The sequence below is a fragment of the Lissotriton helveticus genome, chromosome 1_2, assembly GCF_964261635.1.
Source record: "Lissotriton helveticus chromosome 1_2, aLisHel1.1, whole genome shotgun sequence".
Taxonomy (NCBI): Eukaryota; Metazoa; Chordata; class Amphibia; order Caudata; family Salamandridae; genus Lissotriton; species Lissotriton helveticus.
In genome coordinates, this window is record NC_136058.1 from 281,937,850 (window position 1) to 281,955,485 (window position 17,636).

At 44.7% G+C, this 17,636-nt stretch overlaps 1 protein-coding gene across 6 annotated transcripts in view; it reads left to right on the forward strand.

Annotated features, from left to right (window-relative positions):
- RNF220 (ring finger protein 220) overlaps positions 1-17,636 on the forward strand; it is a 1,024,387-nt gene that overhangs the window by 789,021 nt on the left and 217,730 nt on the right. For all 6 annotated transcript variants that reach the window (XM_078671729.1, XM_078671730.1, XM_078671731.1 and 3 more), the window contains one exon: positions 2,550-2,645. In XM_078671729.1, coding sequence (XP_078527855.1) covers positions 2,550-2,645 — 96 coding nt within the window. The remainder of the gene's footprint in view (positions 1-2,549; positions 2,646-17,636) is intronic.

The window sequence follows — 17,636 nt, forward strand, 5'->3', positions numbered from 1 at the left end:
ATTGGTTCAGCCGAGTTTTCGGGTCGTTTCTCAGGAGCATCTTGCTCATCACTGCCAACTGGCTGTGTTCCATCAGTCAAGGTCTGCTATGCCTCGGCAAGTCGCGCAGGCGCAGAAGGACCTCCAAAATGGTTCTCGGTACAGACAAACCCCATTCCCCGCGGTACATAAAAAGTAAGCGAAAAACAAATTAATACATAGTAATGTCATTATGAAAACACATCACAGGATTTGTACTTTTAACTCATCATCAAGAAATAAAACTATTGCGTTTAAATGTTAGCCACATTGATACAGTCACAAGAGCAGTGGCACGAGCAGTACCACATGATAAGCACAGCTATGAATTACGCATGCGCATACATTTCCCTCCACTTCTGCAGACGCGTCAGGACACGTGAGTGTGGCTGACGCATGCGCAGTAACTAAATACAAGCGGCGGCCATTTTATAAACACGGATTAAAATAGTTAGGAATACACATAGGCAAGCGTCATAAACTTTACTTAAACTAAATATAAACGTTAGTAAGACGTACATTGATTACCTTGTTATACATAAACGAGGTTCTTGACTTCGGCAAGCCGCAAAATATGCGAAGCTTTGCTTCATCACTAGCACAGCATGAGCACATGGTGTGAAGTCTCCCTGTCTGCATTAGGCTGCAGGCTCCCAGTTGGGTCCATCGTAGGGAAGGGCCCACAGGAAGGTGGGACCCTTTTCATTGCAGGGGATGAAATGGCCTGATTCTGTGGGTGTTGCGTAAGGGCCATCAGAGTGTGATGCCAACAGCGGCTTCAGCAGTAGAGACCAGCAGGAGGGCGACCGTCCTTGAGCAGTATCCCAAGGAGGCTAAACACGCTGCGACCTGACAAGACTTTAGGACGGCCATATTGGAGATTAAACACCTACATTTGTAAATAGAAAAAGCATTTAGGAGGGTCAAGCTCGCACTCAATAAAAAAACACTTGGTTTCATGTACTGCAATGGAAAAAGGCATTGTTTTGTTATAAAATCCATGTGTGACTTAAAGGATTGAATGTGGCAAAAAGTGTTAAAATTATGAATGAATAAATGAAGGATAGTTCTATAGCACACAGCTTCTCAACAGAGTGTCCCAGCACTTTTAGGCATTGCTGGGAATCGTTGCAGAGATTCATTGATATCCTGACATCACTTAAGTATGAATAAGATTGTTTGCAATTCCCTTTAAAATGTTCCTTCCTCCAGGATAGACTTCAGGTAAGCAGGCAGCTGATCCCACATACCTGCTGCTCAAACATGAAGGAAGCGCTTCTCTTCCATTGTCTTTGAAAGCAAGAAACCATGATAAGTCTGGCAATTCTGGAGGCCATATTCCTTCATCCGTTCATTAAGGTACCCAGGCTTGGTGTGCTAGCGTCAGTGCCTTATACCTTACCCGTTGATGAACTGGCAGCCAGTGGAGTCACTCCCGATTGTCTTAAAACCATAGCTATATATACACAAAGCGAAAAGTAAAAAAAAAGGATTTTAATTATTAAAATTATTTATGTCTCGCGTGAGACCGTGCATATTTTGCCCCTGTTAGATCTAGTGTTTTTTTTTTTAATCTAAAAAGGGCTTGGAGCCCACCCATTACTTAACATTGGTTGGCTTCGTCCTATCTAACTCTCATTTCTTTATTTTCATTCGTCAGCAAGGGCAGCTGGTTTCATTTCGTTGGTCGCTCCAGACAGCTCAGAAGACTTTAGGGGGACTTTGGTTTCACTTCTTTAGATTCAACACACACGGGCAGCAGCTTCAAGCAAAGTCACAATCACGTTCCAATAAGCATATGCCCCAGCCACAAATTAACAGCCATCCTATTAAGACGTACCAAATATATATGTTTTTCGTTGCTCTTCATGAGGTGAAAAGTGCTGGTGCAAAAGGTATGGGGAAGGTGGCAGCTGCTCCAGCCAAGGTTTCATCCACATCCTTGTTGCTTCCTTGTCACTAAAGTTCTGGTGTATGCGGCTGCGGTACAACATGGCTGGAAGTAAAGAAAAAAACGTGCTATGACACGGCCCGTGTCAAATCATAAGTGAAGCTCGAGTCTCTAAGAAGGGTGACGTTTGCACACAGTAGAGCTCATGTACTAGGTGAAGGTAACATGTATGTGGAAGTGAGGTTGGCACAGGTAGAGAATGTACTATGGGGTGTGCTCAGTGGTCAATGTACACCACAAGTCTGACATAGTGCCGGCTCGTCAATTGTTGGTGCTGGGTGTGGGACTTTTGAAAGGACGTCTGGCACACAGCACAGATAGTGTTGTTTTCTTGCACCACCACAGCAGACCCTACATCTTCACCACTGTTACTGGGAAATTGATCATACACATCTACCCCTGCCTGCATATCTACTCTTGCCTCAGCACCATCTCCTCTGACAACATCCAATCCACTGACCATATACCATCTCCAGTCCACTGACTGTAATCTAACATCTTTGGTCCTGCACTTCAACAAAGACCCTGCACACCTTTGTCTGACCACTTATCCTGGCTTTTTCTCTCTTCTCTCTTGCAGTCGGTTCTGTTATCAGCCTCCATCAAACGTGAAGGGGACTCGCCCACTGCCTCGCCCCGCTCTACAGATGACCTCCATCACTCAGACCGATACCAGGTTGGTGGGTCTGTCTGTTCTTCTACCTGTGTATGAAGGGAATGAGGGATAATACATTGTTGCTAAAACCTGTGAGCAGCTCATTCTCTCTTCGTTTTCACTATGGCTCCAGGGAGGATTTTTTGGCTCATATATTTTTAAAAATAAGAGGGTAAAATAGAGCATCTTGGTCCTATAATGATTCCATGGATAAACGTTCGAACGGGATCGGTGAGAGGCTGTACTGCATCTATATTTTCAAGGGGTGCTTCCAGTGTAATAAGACATTTCCCAAATCTTTCCTGCCATACCATTGAAATGTATTAGTATTGGCCTTGCTTAAGCTTCTTAAAGCTTGTCAAGTATGACACTAACGAAGCTCAAACGGGGTTCAATGTACAAATGTGCCTGATTGTCATACATTAAGCTGCTATCTTAGGAACAGATTCACAAACTGCATCTTATAATACGTACTACGCATGTACTACAAACCGCAATTCACAAATCTACAGCTAGCTACCGCTACCTCTGCTCCCCCAAGCCTTTTTTTGCACGGAGTGGCGGCGATCTAGCTAACATGAGTTATAAATGTATGAGGGTCTAGGGAGAGTGGGTGGGCAAACATTTCTATTTAATGGGACATGTTTAGGTAAATTTAACTAGGGGTTTGGGAGGGACCTGTCAATACAAAACATATTCACAAAAGAGTAAGACATTTGAAGTTCTCAAAATACACTTCTAAAGCTACGGCAGCCCTAAAATTGTAAAAACAGACTTAAATCACTCCAGCCATAAAGAAAACACCGGAGGGAGGGATTTAAAATAACACCCTATAGGAACTAATGTTAAAAAAATTAAATTAGCTTGACAACACACAAATATATAAAAGATACAATTATTGATTCATTTACTTTATAATATTTAAGAAGACAATTTAATGTAAAAATATATACATAAGTATGTAACTTTTAACCACATACACTAAAATATAAAAAAAATACAAATGTTAGTGAGTGTGATTATGTTTTTTAACTATGATCAAAAAATGTATATTTATAAATTAAATTAAAATATTTACATTATTGTATTATTTAATACTGACCTAATTTGATGAGTTAATGTGCTGTAAAATGTTATTTGAATATTTCCAAGTTAATTATAAATATTTTAAATTATTTTACATTGACATTATACATTAAATATTGTATTATTGTTTTATAAAACAAGAAGCATTAATACATTTCCCCAAACTTTTCCATAGGGAGACCTCAACGCTAGAGGTAGAGAGCTCCACCAACAGGTCAAAAGTTACTAGCATTTATTTATTTCTGTTGCAGAAGATTCAAGCCCCTCATTTAAGGGGGGGCAGAGACATATGTCTACACTTAGGTGTAACTCTTCACTTGGAAATAGTGAATAGCAAAAAGTGGAGCGTTACACTTAGGTGTAGAAGTAAAAATACATGTGACTAAATATACATGTGTATATTCACCTTTGCGAATCCGGTCCTTCGTTGTTAAATTTGAACTGCCATTCACTGATAATAGGATGTATGACGTTACAACGCATGCTTTTACCACGCATGCTGTTACAACGCAAGTATTACAACGCAAACCTTTACAACGCATAGCGCTTTGGGGTGCTGGATAGTGAATAGTTTAATTTACTATTCCAACTCCAGTCCCCATGGACACTAGGGAAGGTGTTGGATAGTAAATTAAAACAATTCCCTATCCTAGAGCGCCCCCCAGTGTAATGCGTTCTAAAGGTTTTCGTTGTAATACTTGTGTTGTAACAGCACTGCGTGGTAAAAGTTTCGTTGTAAAGGATGTTTCCCCTGATAATAGTATTCCTAGCGTTTGCTTCAGTCACCAAACTAAGAGCATGTGTGTTTCTCAGTGAAAACGTGCACCATAATATTAAAGTGGATCTTGATTCCACATTCTTGTTTGTAAGGAGGAATCAGAATAGACTTTTCGGTAGGTACAGATTTGTTTTCATTTGTAAAATGCCTGGATATGTTACTTAAAAGGCAGGCTGCATTTGTATATATGTGAAAAGTGCCTTACAACAGCGGCGTAGTGTGGGTTGCCAGCACCTGGGGCAAGGCAAGTATCCTTCCACCTTTCTTTTCAAAATGTTCACCCCTAAGAATGCTCCTGCACCCCTAAAAAATGTGCGCCCGGTGCAACCTCCCCTGTGTCCCCGTCATGCCACTGCCTGCCTTATGATACTCCCCACCCCTTTTCACAGAGGCCCACCCTCTCTGGATGCTAGACACGCCATAGTCTTTGTATTCCAACACAGTTACACTGAGCCCTACTAGCCAGAGCTTCAATTAATCCATTACTTAATGTTTTAATGAAGGGGTGGCTACCATGCTGATGCAAAGGAGTAAACCATGCCATTCACCCCTTCTTTAAAGATGTTTTTGTACTCACACAGGCTGAACCCACTCTAGGAACAATTAACATCTTTCCCTATGACACTGGTGATCTTGAGCATGTAACAGTTTCTGTTGTTAGATTTTCACTACTATTCATTGCGGGCAACTTTATTATTGGAAACTTATAGGGTCTGGCCTTAGGGCGACAGTTGATTGGCCACTCATTCTGTGAGTAACACACACGTCCGTTATTTTAAGAAAATCACAGGCCACATGTAAGTACTAGAGAACTATGTGAAAACGAAGAACCAAACTATGGAAAACGGAAATAAGGAAAAGTGAAACGGAAGATTTTTTATTCTGAGTCATAATGGACACAATCCATCAAATATCAGAAAGAGGTTTTTTGTTCCTACTGATTTCTGCGCTGTAGACAGTGGGTTAAGATTAGGGAGCGAGTTTGGCTTCGGTTTGCTTAAAGGGTGAATGAGGGCCAGGACATGGGGGGTGGGTAAGGGTCATGATTCTATTTTAGGTTTGTGATGGAATTAGGGTAGTGCTTTGGGTTTTGTGCCAGGTTAGCGTTAGCGCTTGGCTATTGTGAGTGTTAGGGCTCTTGTTCGGGAGATCCTTCATTCTGATATACTGCATCATGGTTTATTTTTAATTGTTGATACACTGCAAAATGAACTGCACATAGTTATCTATTAGCTGCAGCAACCAAGTTCATAACAACAAAAACATTTTTTCCAAGTCTGGGAAATGTAATTGCAGCAATGACCTTCTAAGCAGCTGCCTCAAAGCAAGGCAAAGCTAAAAAGAGTACTTCTTTGGTACTCATTAGGCACTAGAACAGATCAGTTGCACTAGTCATTGGCTCTGGGAAAGTTGCAGATCTGACAATTTAAGACATAATCATTGTAAGGTCAGCTCAAGCCAGTCTCCTTTCCAAATTGAGTAAGTGTGCGTTTGTTCGGGTAAACCTCCTCGGGAAAATCCTATCCTTCTGAATCTGGGTCGCAATACTCCTTTGGTGTATTTTCTGTCTGATTTACACAGGAATTTGGAGGCCAGGATTTGTTTAGACCTGAAGGTGAATAATCTCCGGCTTTCAGCTTGAAGCATGGAGTCCATCTGGGTTGCGTTATGGTCCCAAGTTTATTCTCTTTTTATATCAATAATTTGAATAATCTTTGGGTTCAGAGTGCCCCGGATGTTCCCAGACTGATTCCATCTTCCCTTGATGCGAATGATGCAGTCTTGCTGGCACGTACTCCCAGGAGCCTGGGGTGCCTAATGGATGCATTCTCAGACTTTATGACTGACCTAGATCGGGAGACTAATTCTTCACAATCTCGAAATATGGTGTGTGGGTCACGGACCTCCACCCAAATAAACTTGAGAACTATTAGTGCCCATGTCAATCGCCTACAGAGGGTTTACAACGTTCCTTATTTAGAGGTAGTTTATGGCTCTTCATACTTGTGGAGCAGAAACCTTTCAATCCGCAGCCAAAAATGTAGGTAGGCGGTGGGGGCTCTTTTTAACATCCCATCAGCAATTGGCTGCAGACCTCTTGTTTCCATGTCTGACATTTATAATCGGCATTTGGCTGCCAGTGGCGTCCTAAGGAGTGGGAGACAGGGGCCACTCGAACACTGGCAGTTTGCAACTGGAGGAGAAATGCGGTCTTCGCCGCCCCCTGTGTCCCCCCCCTCTAGTATCTGGAGGATTGTATTAAATGGGCTCCTCTTTCACTGTGGTCTTGATGTGGCAGAATCCCCAAGCTGGCCTTAATCGCTCCATTATTAGCGACTGCCTACAGTGTGACAAGGGCCTTAAAATACCCTGGCTCTCATGTGTTAAAGGAGCTTTACAAGATTTAGGGCTGTTTCAGCTCTTTCTTAATCCTACTGGGATAAGTAAACAAGGCAGTTCCATGTTCAAATCAGCTTTCTTGGCTAAAAGGTGTAACAAAAGAAAGCAGGAGGCATTGATTAAACATTCAAGAAGGGAGTATATGATGCTTCATATGTCACCTGGCCTGGAATATAATTTGACTAGAGTAGCAGGGCAGTGCGATAAGGTCTTGCCAACACGTATTAGATTGGGGGTTGTACGCTCCCAGTTGTGTTTTCCTATGGGCCAGTATGACAAGGCCTCCATCTGCATTAGCCCTTATGACGGGCAGTCGACCCAATCCTTGTTGCACTTTGTCTTTTTAGTGGTTTTATCTTATTTATTCAAAACGCTTTTTAAATCCATTGTTGAGGTAGCATCATTTTAAGGAAGGTAGACCTGCTCTCTGTTTTGTACAACTCCTAAATGAGGATGGAGTTTGCTGTGCTGTAGTGTCCTTTTTTTAAACCTGCCCTTAGATATAGACGTTTTATGCTTTTTTAAATTTTGTCTCAAACGTGCTTGCCATTATGTACTGTTTTGTATTTGCACTTGGTGCTTATGCACACCCTTACAACTCTGCTGTGAAAAGCTGTGGTCTCACGTTTTTTTTAATATGCATGGTGAAAACGTGTTTTGTGCAGTACGTATTGCCTGCACGCGCACTTTTTGATTATACTTATAATTAAATAAAGTAACTTGAGTTGACAGTAAGTGTGCATCTTACTATTGTCAGAATATCAGCCGAAGAGCGCAACAACAGTTTAACCGAAGAAACAGAAGTATGCTTCAGACATAACACATCCTGTGGCAGCCTGTCCCGGATAAGCACAGCCTGCCCATCACCCTGTCATTTGAGGCGGGTCAGCACAGTTTGATCCGAGAGCCATTAACGCCAAATATGTAGGTGCAGCATTCAAACTCTGACACCTATGAAATTGCAAACCACTCAAAGCAGAGCAAAACAGAGCGGTTCCCTACCGCGAAGCGTAGTAAATGACTGTCCAAGGGACAGCATACAGTGCTTGGTCGGCCAGACCTGCACGTAATCAAGCTGTGGACAAAGCTATCACTCCAAATACTCTCTCTTTGTAGACAAATACAAACTCAATACTTGGAGACTAGATTGCCCTCGTTCCAGTCAAAAACAACCTTTCACCAAAATGTATGACGTATGTATGGTAAGGCTTTACATTTAGAATGTGGGGCAGGGAGCAAGGGGCAAATGCATAAACACAGCAAATCTGATATAGATTATTAACCGCAGATTCCTTACTTTAAAATTATCCCCAGTCGTCAGACTAGATCCGGAAACTTTTTTATGAGCAGTATCCCTGCATGCCAGTAGAAGGCATTGTTCGTCTTCACGTGGCATCGGCGGCAGCGTCCATGCCGGAAGTTACATGGGTGATGCCTATATAGGCTCCACCTCAGAGCTTTGCCGTCAGCTCGATCCTGAGATTGGAGCCCAAAATCCTCACCGGACTCAAAGTCGTTGGGCCATGCGGGTAACTTCCACAAGAAAAAGAAGAACAAGAAGTCGGAGAAGTCTTAAACTTCTTCAGAAAAGATGAGGAAGGCTTGTCATTGGAGGCTGGCCTCCGCGGTTGATCCTGCGGGTGGGCTGGCTCTGCGCCCCCCATAGATTCCGGGAGCCAGAGCGACCCCCACTCAACTGGGAGTTTTTGAGGCCATGCGCCTAATATTTGAGCTGCCTTGGGGCCCCGTGGGTTCAGAAATCGTTCCTACTGGTTCCCTGCGAGTGGTTCCGCCCTCTGCACCAGTCGGGCCCCTTGGACCAACACATGAATCCGGACCAGGGCAGATCGTATCATCTCAACCTTCCCTGGTGCAGGTCCGGATGCCAGTTCGCAGACGCCCTCTGGCAAAGCCATATCCATTCTAATCCCCAACTCCGACACAGAGGCGGAGGGGTGTCGTTGGACGCCGGCTCTGGCACAGGCTAGATCTATGCCTTCCAGGCGATAGACTGAGGCCTATTCCTATGGACTAGGGCTTGGGGAGGATTGGGAGGGGTCGCTGGTACCTGAAGAATACCAGCCTTTAGATTCCAACATGGACTGGTCGAAGACTGATCACTTCACTAGATGCTGGCATGCTTTCTCCCCCCACCATGGCTAAGGAGGAGTTTGCTATGGTGGTGCAAAGGGTGGCCGAGGTCTTGGACTTTGGCCTGCCCTCAGAGGCATTCACAACGAACATCTTGACAGAGGTGCTTCAGAGCCGCTTGTCCCAATAATGAAGCCCTTACAGACATCCTTAGGACTTGGTCCAAGCCCAGCACAGGGGCTCCTGTGAACAGGACGATTGCTTACCCCCACCACCCTGCCCCAGTGGACCCCAAATCCCTCAACCAAGCCCCTACCATAGAGAGCTTGGTGATCCAAGCCTCTACTTCCTGTGTAAATCCTGGCACATTCCCTATCGCCCACAGGATAGGGAATCCAAAAGAGTGGACACCTTAGGCAAGAAAATGTTTTCTTCCACCAGTCTGGCAAAGCGGTCCGTGAACATCGCGTGCCTTTTGGGCCATTAATCCCATGCTCTATGGGGTTCAGTTGAGCAGCTGTTGCCCATTGTTCTGGAGGAGGCATAGAACATACTTTCCCAAGCTGTTGCTGATGGCAGAGATGCTGCTAAGTTCACTATCAGATGTGGACTAGATACCACTGATTCGCTAGGTAGAGAGGTTTCATCAACGGTGGCCTTACAGTGCCATGCTTGGCTGAGAACAACTGGCTTTTCGGGGGATGTCCAAGCATTGCTTATGGACATGACCTTTGATGGCTCCCGTCTCTTCATAGACAGGGCGGACTCAGCCCTGGTGTGCTTCAAGTATAGCAGAGCTACAGCCTGGTCCTTGGGCCTTTTCATGGCCCCTCGTCAACCCCAGTCTGCCTTTCGCGGCCATGGAAGGGGCTTCCAGCTGTGTCTTTACATGCCCAGCACCATGGTGTGCAAACTTCCCAGCCTTTGTATGGCCAAGGACACATTACCCACAGACCTCCTGGGTCAGCAGCCAGAGGTCGGGCCAGTCCACCAACCCCCCAGCAGCCTCCAAATCCCTTTAGTTTGGCCTCTTAGTATCATGAACACTGAGGGGAAGGCAGGATATGCCATCACCTGCCCTACTGCGGTCAATAACATTAGACCGATTGTCCGAAGGGGCCATTCCCTCCCCTTTGTGACTACTCCTCCACCCAATGCCACCTGCTTGCGACAGGCTGAAGGAGGACCTTCTCAGTGATGGCTCTCTTGACCAAGGGAGCCATAGAGAGAGTGCCGACGTAGGTTATGGTTGCTATTCCCACTGCTCTGTGAGGCCCAAGGAGGATGGAGCCCTTCGTCCTATCCTTGACCTGCGTCCTCGCAATTTCTTCATCAAGGAGGAGTAGTTCAAAATGTTCATGCTTGCTCAAGTCCTGTCTGCCCTGGACCTGGGAGACTAGATGGAACCATTGGACTTGCAGGATGCATATTTCCACATTCCCGTCCTGCTTGTCCAAAGGCGCTACCTGCAGTTCACTGTGACCCACGAGCCCTTTCCATTTGCATTGCTCCCTTTTGGCCTTACCAGCCAAGGTTATGGTGGTGGTTGCAGCTCTTCTTTGGAGATTAGGGGAGCTAGTCTTCCCCAGTCTCGGTGACTGGCTGTTGAAGGTGGATTTGCACCAGGCTGTTGTCTCTCACCTCTAGCCTATGGTGGACTTCCTGCATTCGCTAGGGCTCACTTTCAATGTGCAAAACTCACATTTGACTCCCTCTCAGATGCTCCCTTTCATCGGAGCTGTTCTGGACATGCTGCAGTTTTGGGCCTATCCTCCCGAATGGCGAGTCCAGGATATTCAAACTGTGATACCGATGTTTCAGCCTCTATCCTGGATTTCAGTGAGACTGACTCTGAGGCTGCTGGGACTCATGGCCTTGTGCATCCTGCTTGTGACACATACCTGCTGGCATTTGCGGGATCTGCGGTGGGATGTGAAGTTCCACTGGGCGCAACATCGGGGGGATCTCTCTGACATGGTCAAGATCTCTGAGGGAACTGCAAATGATCTGCAGTGGTGGTTAACAAACCCTAATTGGGTTAGGGGCAGACCTCTCTCCCTTCCTCAACTAGATCTCACATTGGTGACAGAAGCGTCACTACTGGGCTGGGGTGGCAATCTGGGAGATGTGGAGATCAGAGGATTCTCTAGTCTCTGGCAAATCCCAAATCCAGACTCCATATCAGCCCTCTGGCAATTTAGGTGATCCCACTGGCATCGAAAGCTTCTCTACCCTCCATCAAGGAAAGGCTAGTACAGGTGTTCACGGAAAATACCACTGCCATGTGGTACTGCTACAAACAGGATGGGGTGGGGTCATGGACCCTCTTGTCTAGAGGCCCTGCATCTCTGGACGTGGCTGAAACATCAGGGCATATCCCTGGTTGTTCAATGCCTTGCAAGGTCCCTCAACGCCACGGTGGACAAACTCAGCTGAAGATTCCTAGCAGAAGTGATGTCTCCATCTGGAGGTGGTGCAATGTCTCTTTCAGCATTGGGGAGAGCCTTGGTTGGATCGGTTCACCATCGCCGTGAACGTGCAATGTCAGCAGTTCTGCGCGCTGGAATTTTCAAGGCAGCTCTAGCTTAGAGACAATTTTCGTCTCGGGCAGATCTCAGGCCTCCTGTACGCCTTTCCACCCCTACCACTTCTGCCCAGAGTTCTCAAGAAACTAAGGAACAGCCGGGCCCAAGTCATCCTTCTGGCTCCGGACGGTGCTCTGAGGGTTTGGTATCCAGAGCTGTTGAGCAAGGCCATCGGTCCTCCGATCAGGCTTCCCCTTCAAGAGGATCTACTGTCGCAGCAGCAGGTGAGGGTTCTCCGACCGAACCTGTCAACAGTACCCCTACATGCGTTGAGATTGAACACCGACAGTTGATAGCTTTTGACCTTTCTCCCAAAGTCCTTGATGTTATTTTGGCAGCCAGCCATCCCTCCACCAAAACAGTATATGCCTGCTGTTGGGGCACGTTTGTGGCGTAGTCTGCTGAGAAACAGGTTGATCCCATTTCTGCTCCCCTCTCTCAGGTCCTTACAGGGCGACCTTGCAGCTATCTCAGCCTTTCTGTGTTCGTCAGACCAGCCATCCCTCTCCAAATACCCTAATATACATAGGTTCCTGAAAGGTTTGCAACATATGTTTCCTCCTTTACCCTTCATCATGCCTCAGGGGAACCTTAATCTAAGTCTGACGTTCTTGATGTGCACTCTCTTTGAGCCCTTGCACAACTGTCCTCTCAGGCTCCTTTCCATCAAGACAGCCTGCATGGTGGCAATAACAACTGCCCAGAGGGTCACTGACCTTCAGGTTTTGTCATTTAAGCCTCCATACCTGAACATCTACCCAGACAAGCTGCTTCTTTGCACTAGAGCTTTGTTTCTGTCGCAAGGGGTTACTCCTTTTCCAGTAGGCCAGTCTATCACCCTGCCTACTTTTTAAGCTCCGCCACAAGGCTCTAAAGGAGAGGAGTGACTTCACTGACTTGACCACCCAAAAAGAGCATTGTCATTCTACCATGACCACACAAAAGAGTTCCGGATGGATAATCAGCTCTTTATGGATTATGTCAGAGCGTAGATGGGAAGAGCCATACAGAAGTGGATCATCTCCCGATGGATCATGCTTTACATTAGGATCTTCTACACATTGGCCAAGAAGCAACTACCTGAGGGTTTCCTTGCTCCTTCCAACAGAGCTAATAGGTGCAACCACTGCATTAGCATGCAGAGTTTTGGGCCTGGTTATCTGCTAGGCAGCAATGTGGGCTTCTCTGCACAAATTCACATAGTACCGCTGCCTGGACAGTCAGATCCATCAGGATGGGCAGTTTGCTCATTTGGTCCTGTAGGACCATCTAGTGGGAATCAGTTTCGCAGACCCACCTCTGGGCTGTATTGCTTGGGGATCTATTTTAAGGTAAGGAATCTGCAGCTAGAAGTCTCTATCTGATGAACAGTAACTTACCTTCGGCAACACTTTATCTGGTATAGACTCTACCTAGTCAAATATTCCATAGCAACCCCCCCCATTTTCCCTGATTTGCGAACGGATTTCTAGGGACAGGACTGTTCCTTATTGAGGGCCTAGTTTTCCACTCCAGTGGTCAGTGTTCTTCGTGGCTCCAAGCTTCTGGCGTGGAATGCCGCTGGGGTGGTGCCTATATAGGCACCACGCATGCCACTTGGAGTCTAATGACACCACCTACTGGCGTGCAAGGGTACTACTCACGAAAAGATGTGGATGCAGTCTGACACCTGGGGATAATTCTAAGGTAGGAATCTGCGGCTCAATAGAGATCTACCAGATAAGGCTTTACCGAAGGTAAGTAACTTGTTCTTCAGCAAGACATATCTTCCTAACAAAAAACAACACACATCTTCTCTTTGAACCCAAGATTGCAAATGAAAGTTGGACTGTACTACTGAAAATGGACACCAACAATATTGTGCCATCCTAATATCGAGGACAGAATAACAAGGTACAAAATATCGAAAGGTAAGCGCATATAGGGAAGTAGAGATTTACTATTCCTAACTCCACATGTACAGTCCTTGAAGATATATGTACTGTGTAGGTACATATATGTGGAGTTAGGTATAGAAAATCTAAACTTACCTGTCAATATTTTATTTTCGATATTCTGTCCTTGATACTCTGCCCCATCGATGTTGTTGATTTGATATTCAGGGGGCACATCGAAAGGTATGACATTTTATATTTATATATGGAAATCCTAGCGGTTCAGTGAGGCTACATTTAAAAATAGCTGTCAAGAAGTGCTCAAAGTATTAGGCGGGGTACGTTTGCTTTTTTATTTTTATTTAAATATGTCTGTTGGCTATTCTGTCTTGAAACGTATGCTGGAAAGGTGGTAGCTATGAAACTAACAGCAGCCCACATCACTCCTAGGGAGGCAGTTTAACCTGGAGTGATATTCACAATGCAGTGACATTTTGATTTGTCTTTAAAACAAGGTATTTGGCTATACCTATGAGCGCATATTTCCCACCTATTACTGATGAAGGCAAATTAAATAGCAACATCCTCTGGCTGTTTCCTGTGCTTTTTTTAATGTGAGATGCGCAAACTGAAAATTACTTCTGGAAGACAGCACATCCGAGAGTCACGCCTGATGGCGCTTCCATGTTTATAGCTTGTGTTTACTTGTCTACTAAAATTGGGAACGCTTAGAAACCATCTATCCATCAGTAGAACTTGCTATATAAAGCCAGTCATTGACTTTTCTTGAACTAGGCAGTTGCACATTAAGCATGACCTCTGCCACATTTCTGAGCTTACCTATAAGCAATCAGACAAATTCTTCGATTGGCAGACTTCGCACGACTATAGATCTCACAAGGGAAGTACTGCTAGACTCCAGTAGCTAGTATTGATCAGTATAGGCAAATATGCCAGAGTGAGCAGAGTGGCTTCACACAACAAAACAGCATTTCCTGAATGAAGGAAGAACACCGCAGGTGATGTTATGAAAGCTTTCAGAGTGATTCTGAAAAATCAGACCCTCTGTTCACACTTGGAATTCGCACTTAAACCTTCCCACCCCAAATCAGAAGCATAACTTTGTTCCAATCTCTTTTCAGTTACGGAGAGGTTAACATTGTTTAGTTGATATGAGCTGACAAGAGTAAGGGAGCTGATCTAAGCACCAGTAAAATATATGGTATTCAGCGGTAGACTAGGGTGATAGGAGGCTGTCATTTGAGGGAACTGCCATGTTTCGATTCTTCTTTTCTTACATATGTTGATTCTTTATTCTGTCTTATTTCATCCATCTGTTCAAGCATCTTTCCTTCTTCCTGTCTTTTTTTCCATCTGCCCATTTTTCAATTCATTCTTTTTTCTGTTTGTTCATCCTTCCTCCTGTCCCTCATTTATCCATTCTACCGTCGTCCATATTTCCTTCCTTTTCTTAAGTCTATGTATCCATTCTCCACTTCATCAGCCACCTATTTTTCTATCCTTTTTTTCATCCATCCTTGTTCGTTTCTTCCTTCTCACCACCCATCCGTCTCTCTATCCATCTCTCCACACAACCTCTCTCTCCATCCCTTCTTTGTGTGCTCTCTTGTTTTATGGGTTCCCCACTCCTGACCCCAAAGCTCCATCAGTGATATTTATGAGCTTCAATTAAGTGACACTGGTCTCGATGAAAGAGTATTAGACGTCAAGTAAATGTTTGACATTATACAAAACTCCCCAGTGGCATCCACTCATCCATAAGCTGCTAAAGTGGGCCTTGATGACAGCCTTGGACTAAGGGGCGCATTCCTGCTCCTGAATTGCACCACGAGGCCTGAAGGGACACAGACACATGCACACAAAGTTGATCCAGAGTGAGACAGAAGAAGGAATACACAGAGTCACGAGAGAGGATGGCCATCTTCACCCTTCCATGATAAAACGTTTGCTTTAAATAACGAGGACACATTAAAACCATTAAACTGTATGTTATCCTAACAAGACGCCCTCTTTTTCGGGTTCACTCTTTCACAATCCCAATGTTCACCTTCTTCACGTTCTTGTATTTAAGCTGGTTCACTCTGAAGTCTCCAAAGGGTTAAACATAGATCGGAGACAGTCCCGAGAGGGGAGATAAGAGGCTTGGAAACTTCAGCATGTAGACACTGGCATGCAGCTTGGATGTTATACAGGTTATTGACACCCAAAAGGGAAAAGACTTAGTGCATGTCTCAGCGGAAGAGTCTTCCTAGAACTAGAAACCACAATATCAGACTAAAGGGGGCACCGAAAGAGTATGTTACGAGAATGGAACCAGCCCTTTGCTGCCATCAAAATAATATGTCCAAAGATCAGCCCAGTATAAACTACAAAGAATAAGACATAATGGGCTATAGCCATCTACAGGAGCCGTAGCTCAAGTGCGCAAGCCCTTCAGTCTCAGTGGAACCTCCTGGTTAAACACAGACTACATCAAATACAAACAATATTAAGAGCAGATCCAGCCGGAGTTATTTGAAGATAGAAGCACTCATTGTGAGAGGCAATAACGTGAATTCTGTAAATGGACTGCTCTCTGAACATCATTTGCGCAGCACGCAAGAGCATCGGCGTATATTGCGTTCTGCACGCTCCCTACGAGCTTTGGTTGTAGTGCTCTGCGGGCCTTGTACATCATCAGAATGCGAATGGTATCAGTTCTTCACCAGCAGTGCAGGTGATCAACCTCAGACTCTGCGTGGGAGAGAGCAGACGGTTACCGGCAGTGGAGCTCCATGAATCGGAACAGTCTGCTTTGGACACCCTTGCTCTTTTGGACGCCATGCCTGTGTCTACAGATATGGGGAGCTTTACAACCAGTGTCATACATGAATATTGACTGAACCTAAAACAACTAGAATTTCACTAGAATACCACTATGCACTTCACAAGGATCATGATAAGAAGTGGATTTTGTAATGCAAATTTCATGTGCAGTCTGGTTAATTTTGAATACTGCTTTAAGTTTTTATGAATTATACGTTTTGTAACACAATGGTTAAGGAAAATTCTCAAATGCGCATATATATATTTTTTACCTTCTAAATAACAGCACTTAAGAACCCACAGGCCCAAGCACATTGAGTTTGCCGGTTTCCACGCCTTCTGATAGACAGTAGATTCTGAACAGTCTCCAGGTCTAGCATTACTTCAACTGCTGTTTAATTCCCCTCGGTCTGTCCCATGCATTCACCATCTCCTCTGTAAAGGATTTTATTGTGTTAATCCAAACTTTTATCCGACGAGTCCATCTGGACAATGCTCATCTCCTCTTCCGTATTTATACCCACGAGATATTCTGTTGTTCCAATTATTTCCCCACTATTCCTCCTCACTTCTAAACAGTCAGATGTAACTCCTTGTATTTCTCTCCATGCGATCACTTATGCTAATCTTGAACTGCCGTGCTCGCTCGCTTCTGCGCTTCCTTTATTTTTGTATGCTTTTGGCGAAGCAGTGCCAATCACTGGCGCAACCCTCTCGGTGAAGCCTCATCTGCTCTTCAGCTGCTGTTTGTGATCGGTTGTAATGAGACAAAAACTCCTTTAGACAAATGGTAACTTAATGAAACGTGAGTGCAATTATTCAATCACTACTCATGCTTTGTATCACTCTATCTTTGTTCAGTCTTAATACAGTTAAGGTAACATATGAAAGGCCTTTCATGGTAAATAAAGCTTCCAAGATTGTGGCTTGTATTCATATTGCAAACAATAGGACAATGAACCAAATATTGTGTATCTTTGTGAAAACAAAACTGTGAGCCACCTACACAACATGGGCGAGAGAATGTGGCCTAACGACTAGAGCAGTCGACCTTGGAGCTGCGGAACCAGGTTTGAGTATGGCAGGGATGCTAAACATCCTGTGATTCTGGGCAAATCACTTAATATCCCAATGCCTAACAAAATGAAGGTGTCAGTCTGCATAGCAACTGGGGCTCATGTAAAGCGCTCTGATACCTTCGGGTCGAGTTCAAGCTATATAAAACTCCCCTCCCCAAAAACTAAAAACAAAATGCAAATAGTTGGAAGATTTCACTGCTGTAGTTAACCTGCCTTTCGAAGAAGCAGTAAGGCATTCGTAAAGACTTCAGCTCCAGTCACGGACATCGAAGAAGAACAAACGGTGTCCTTAC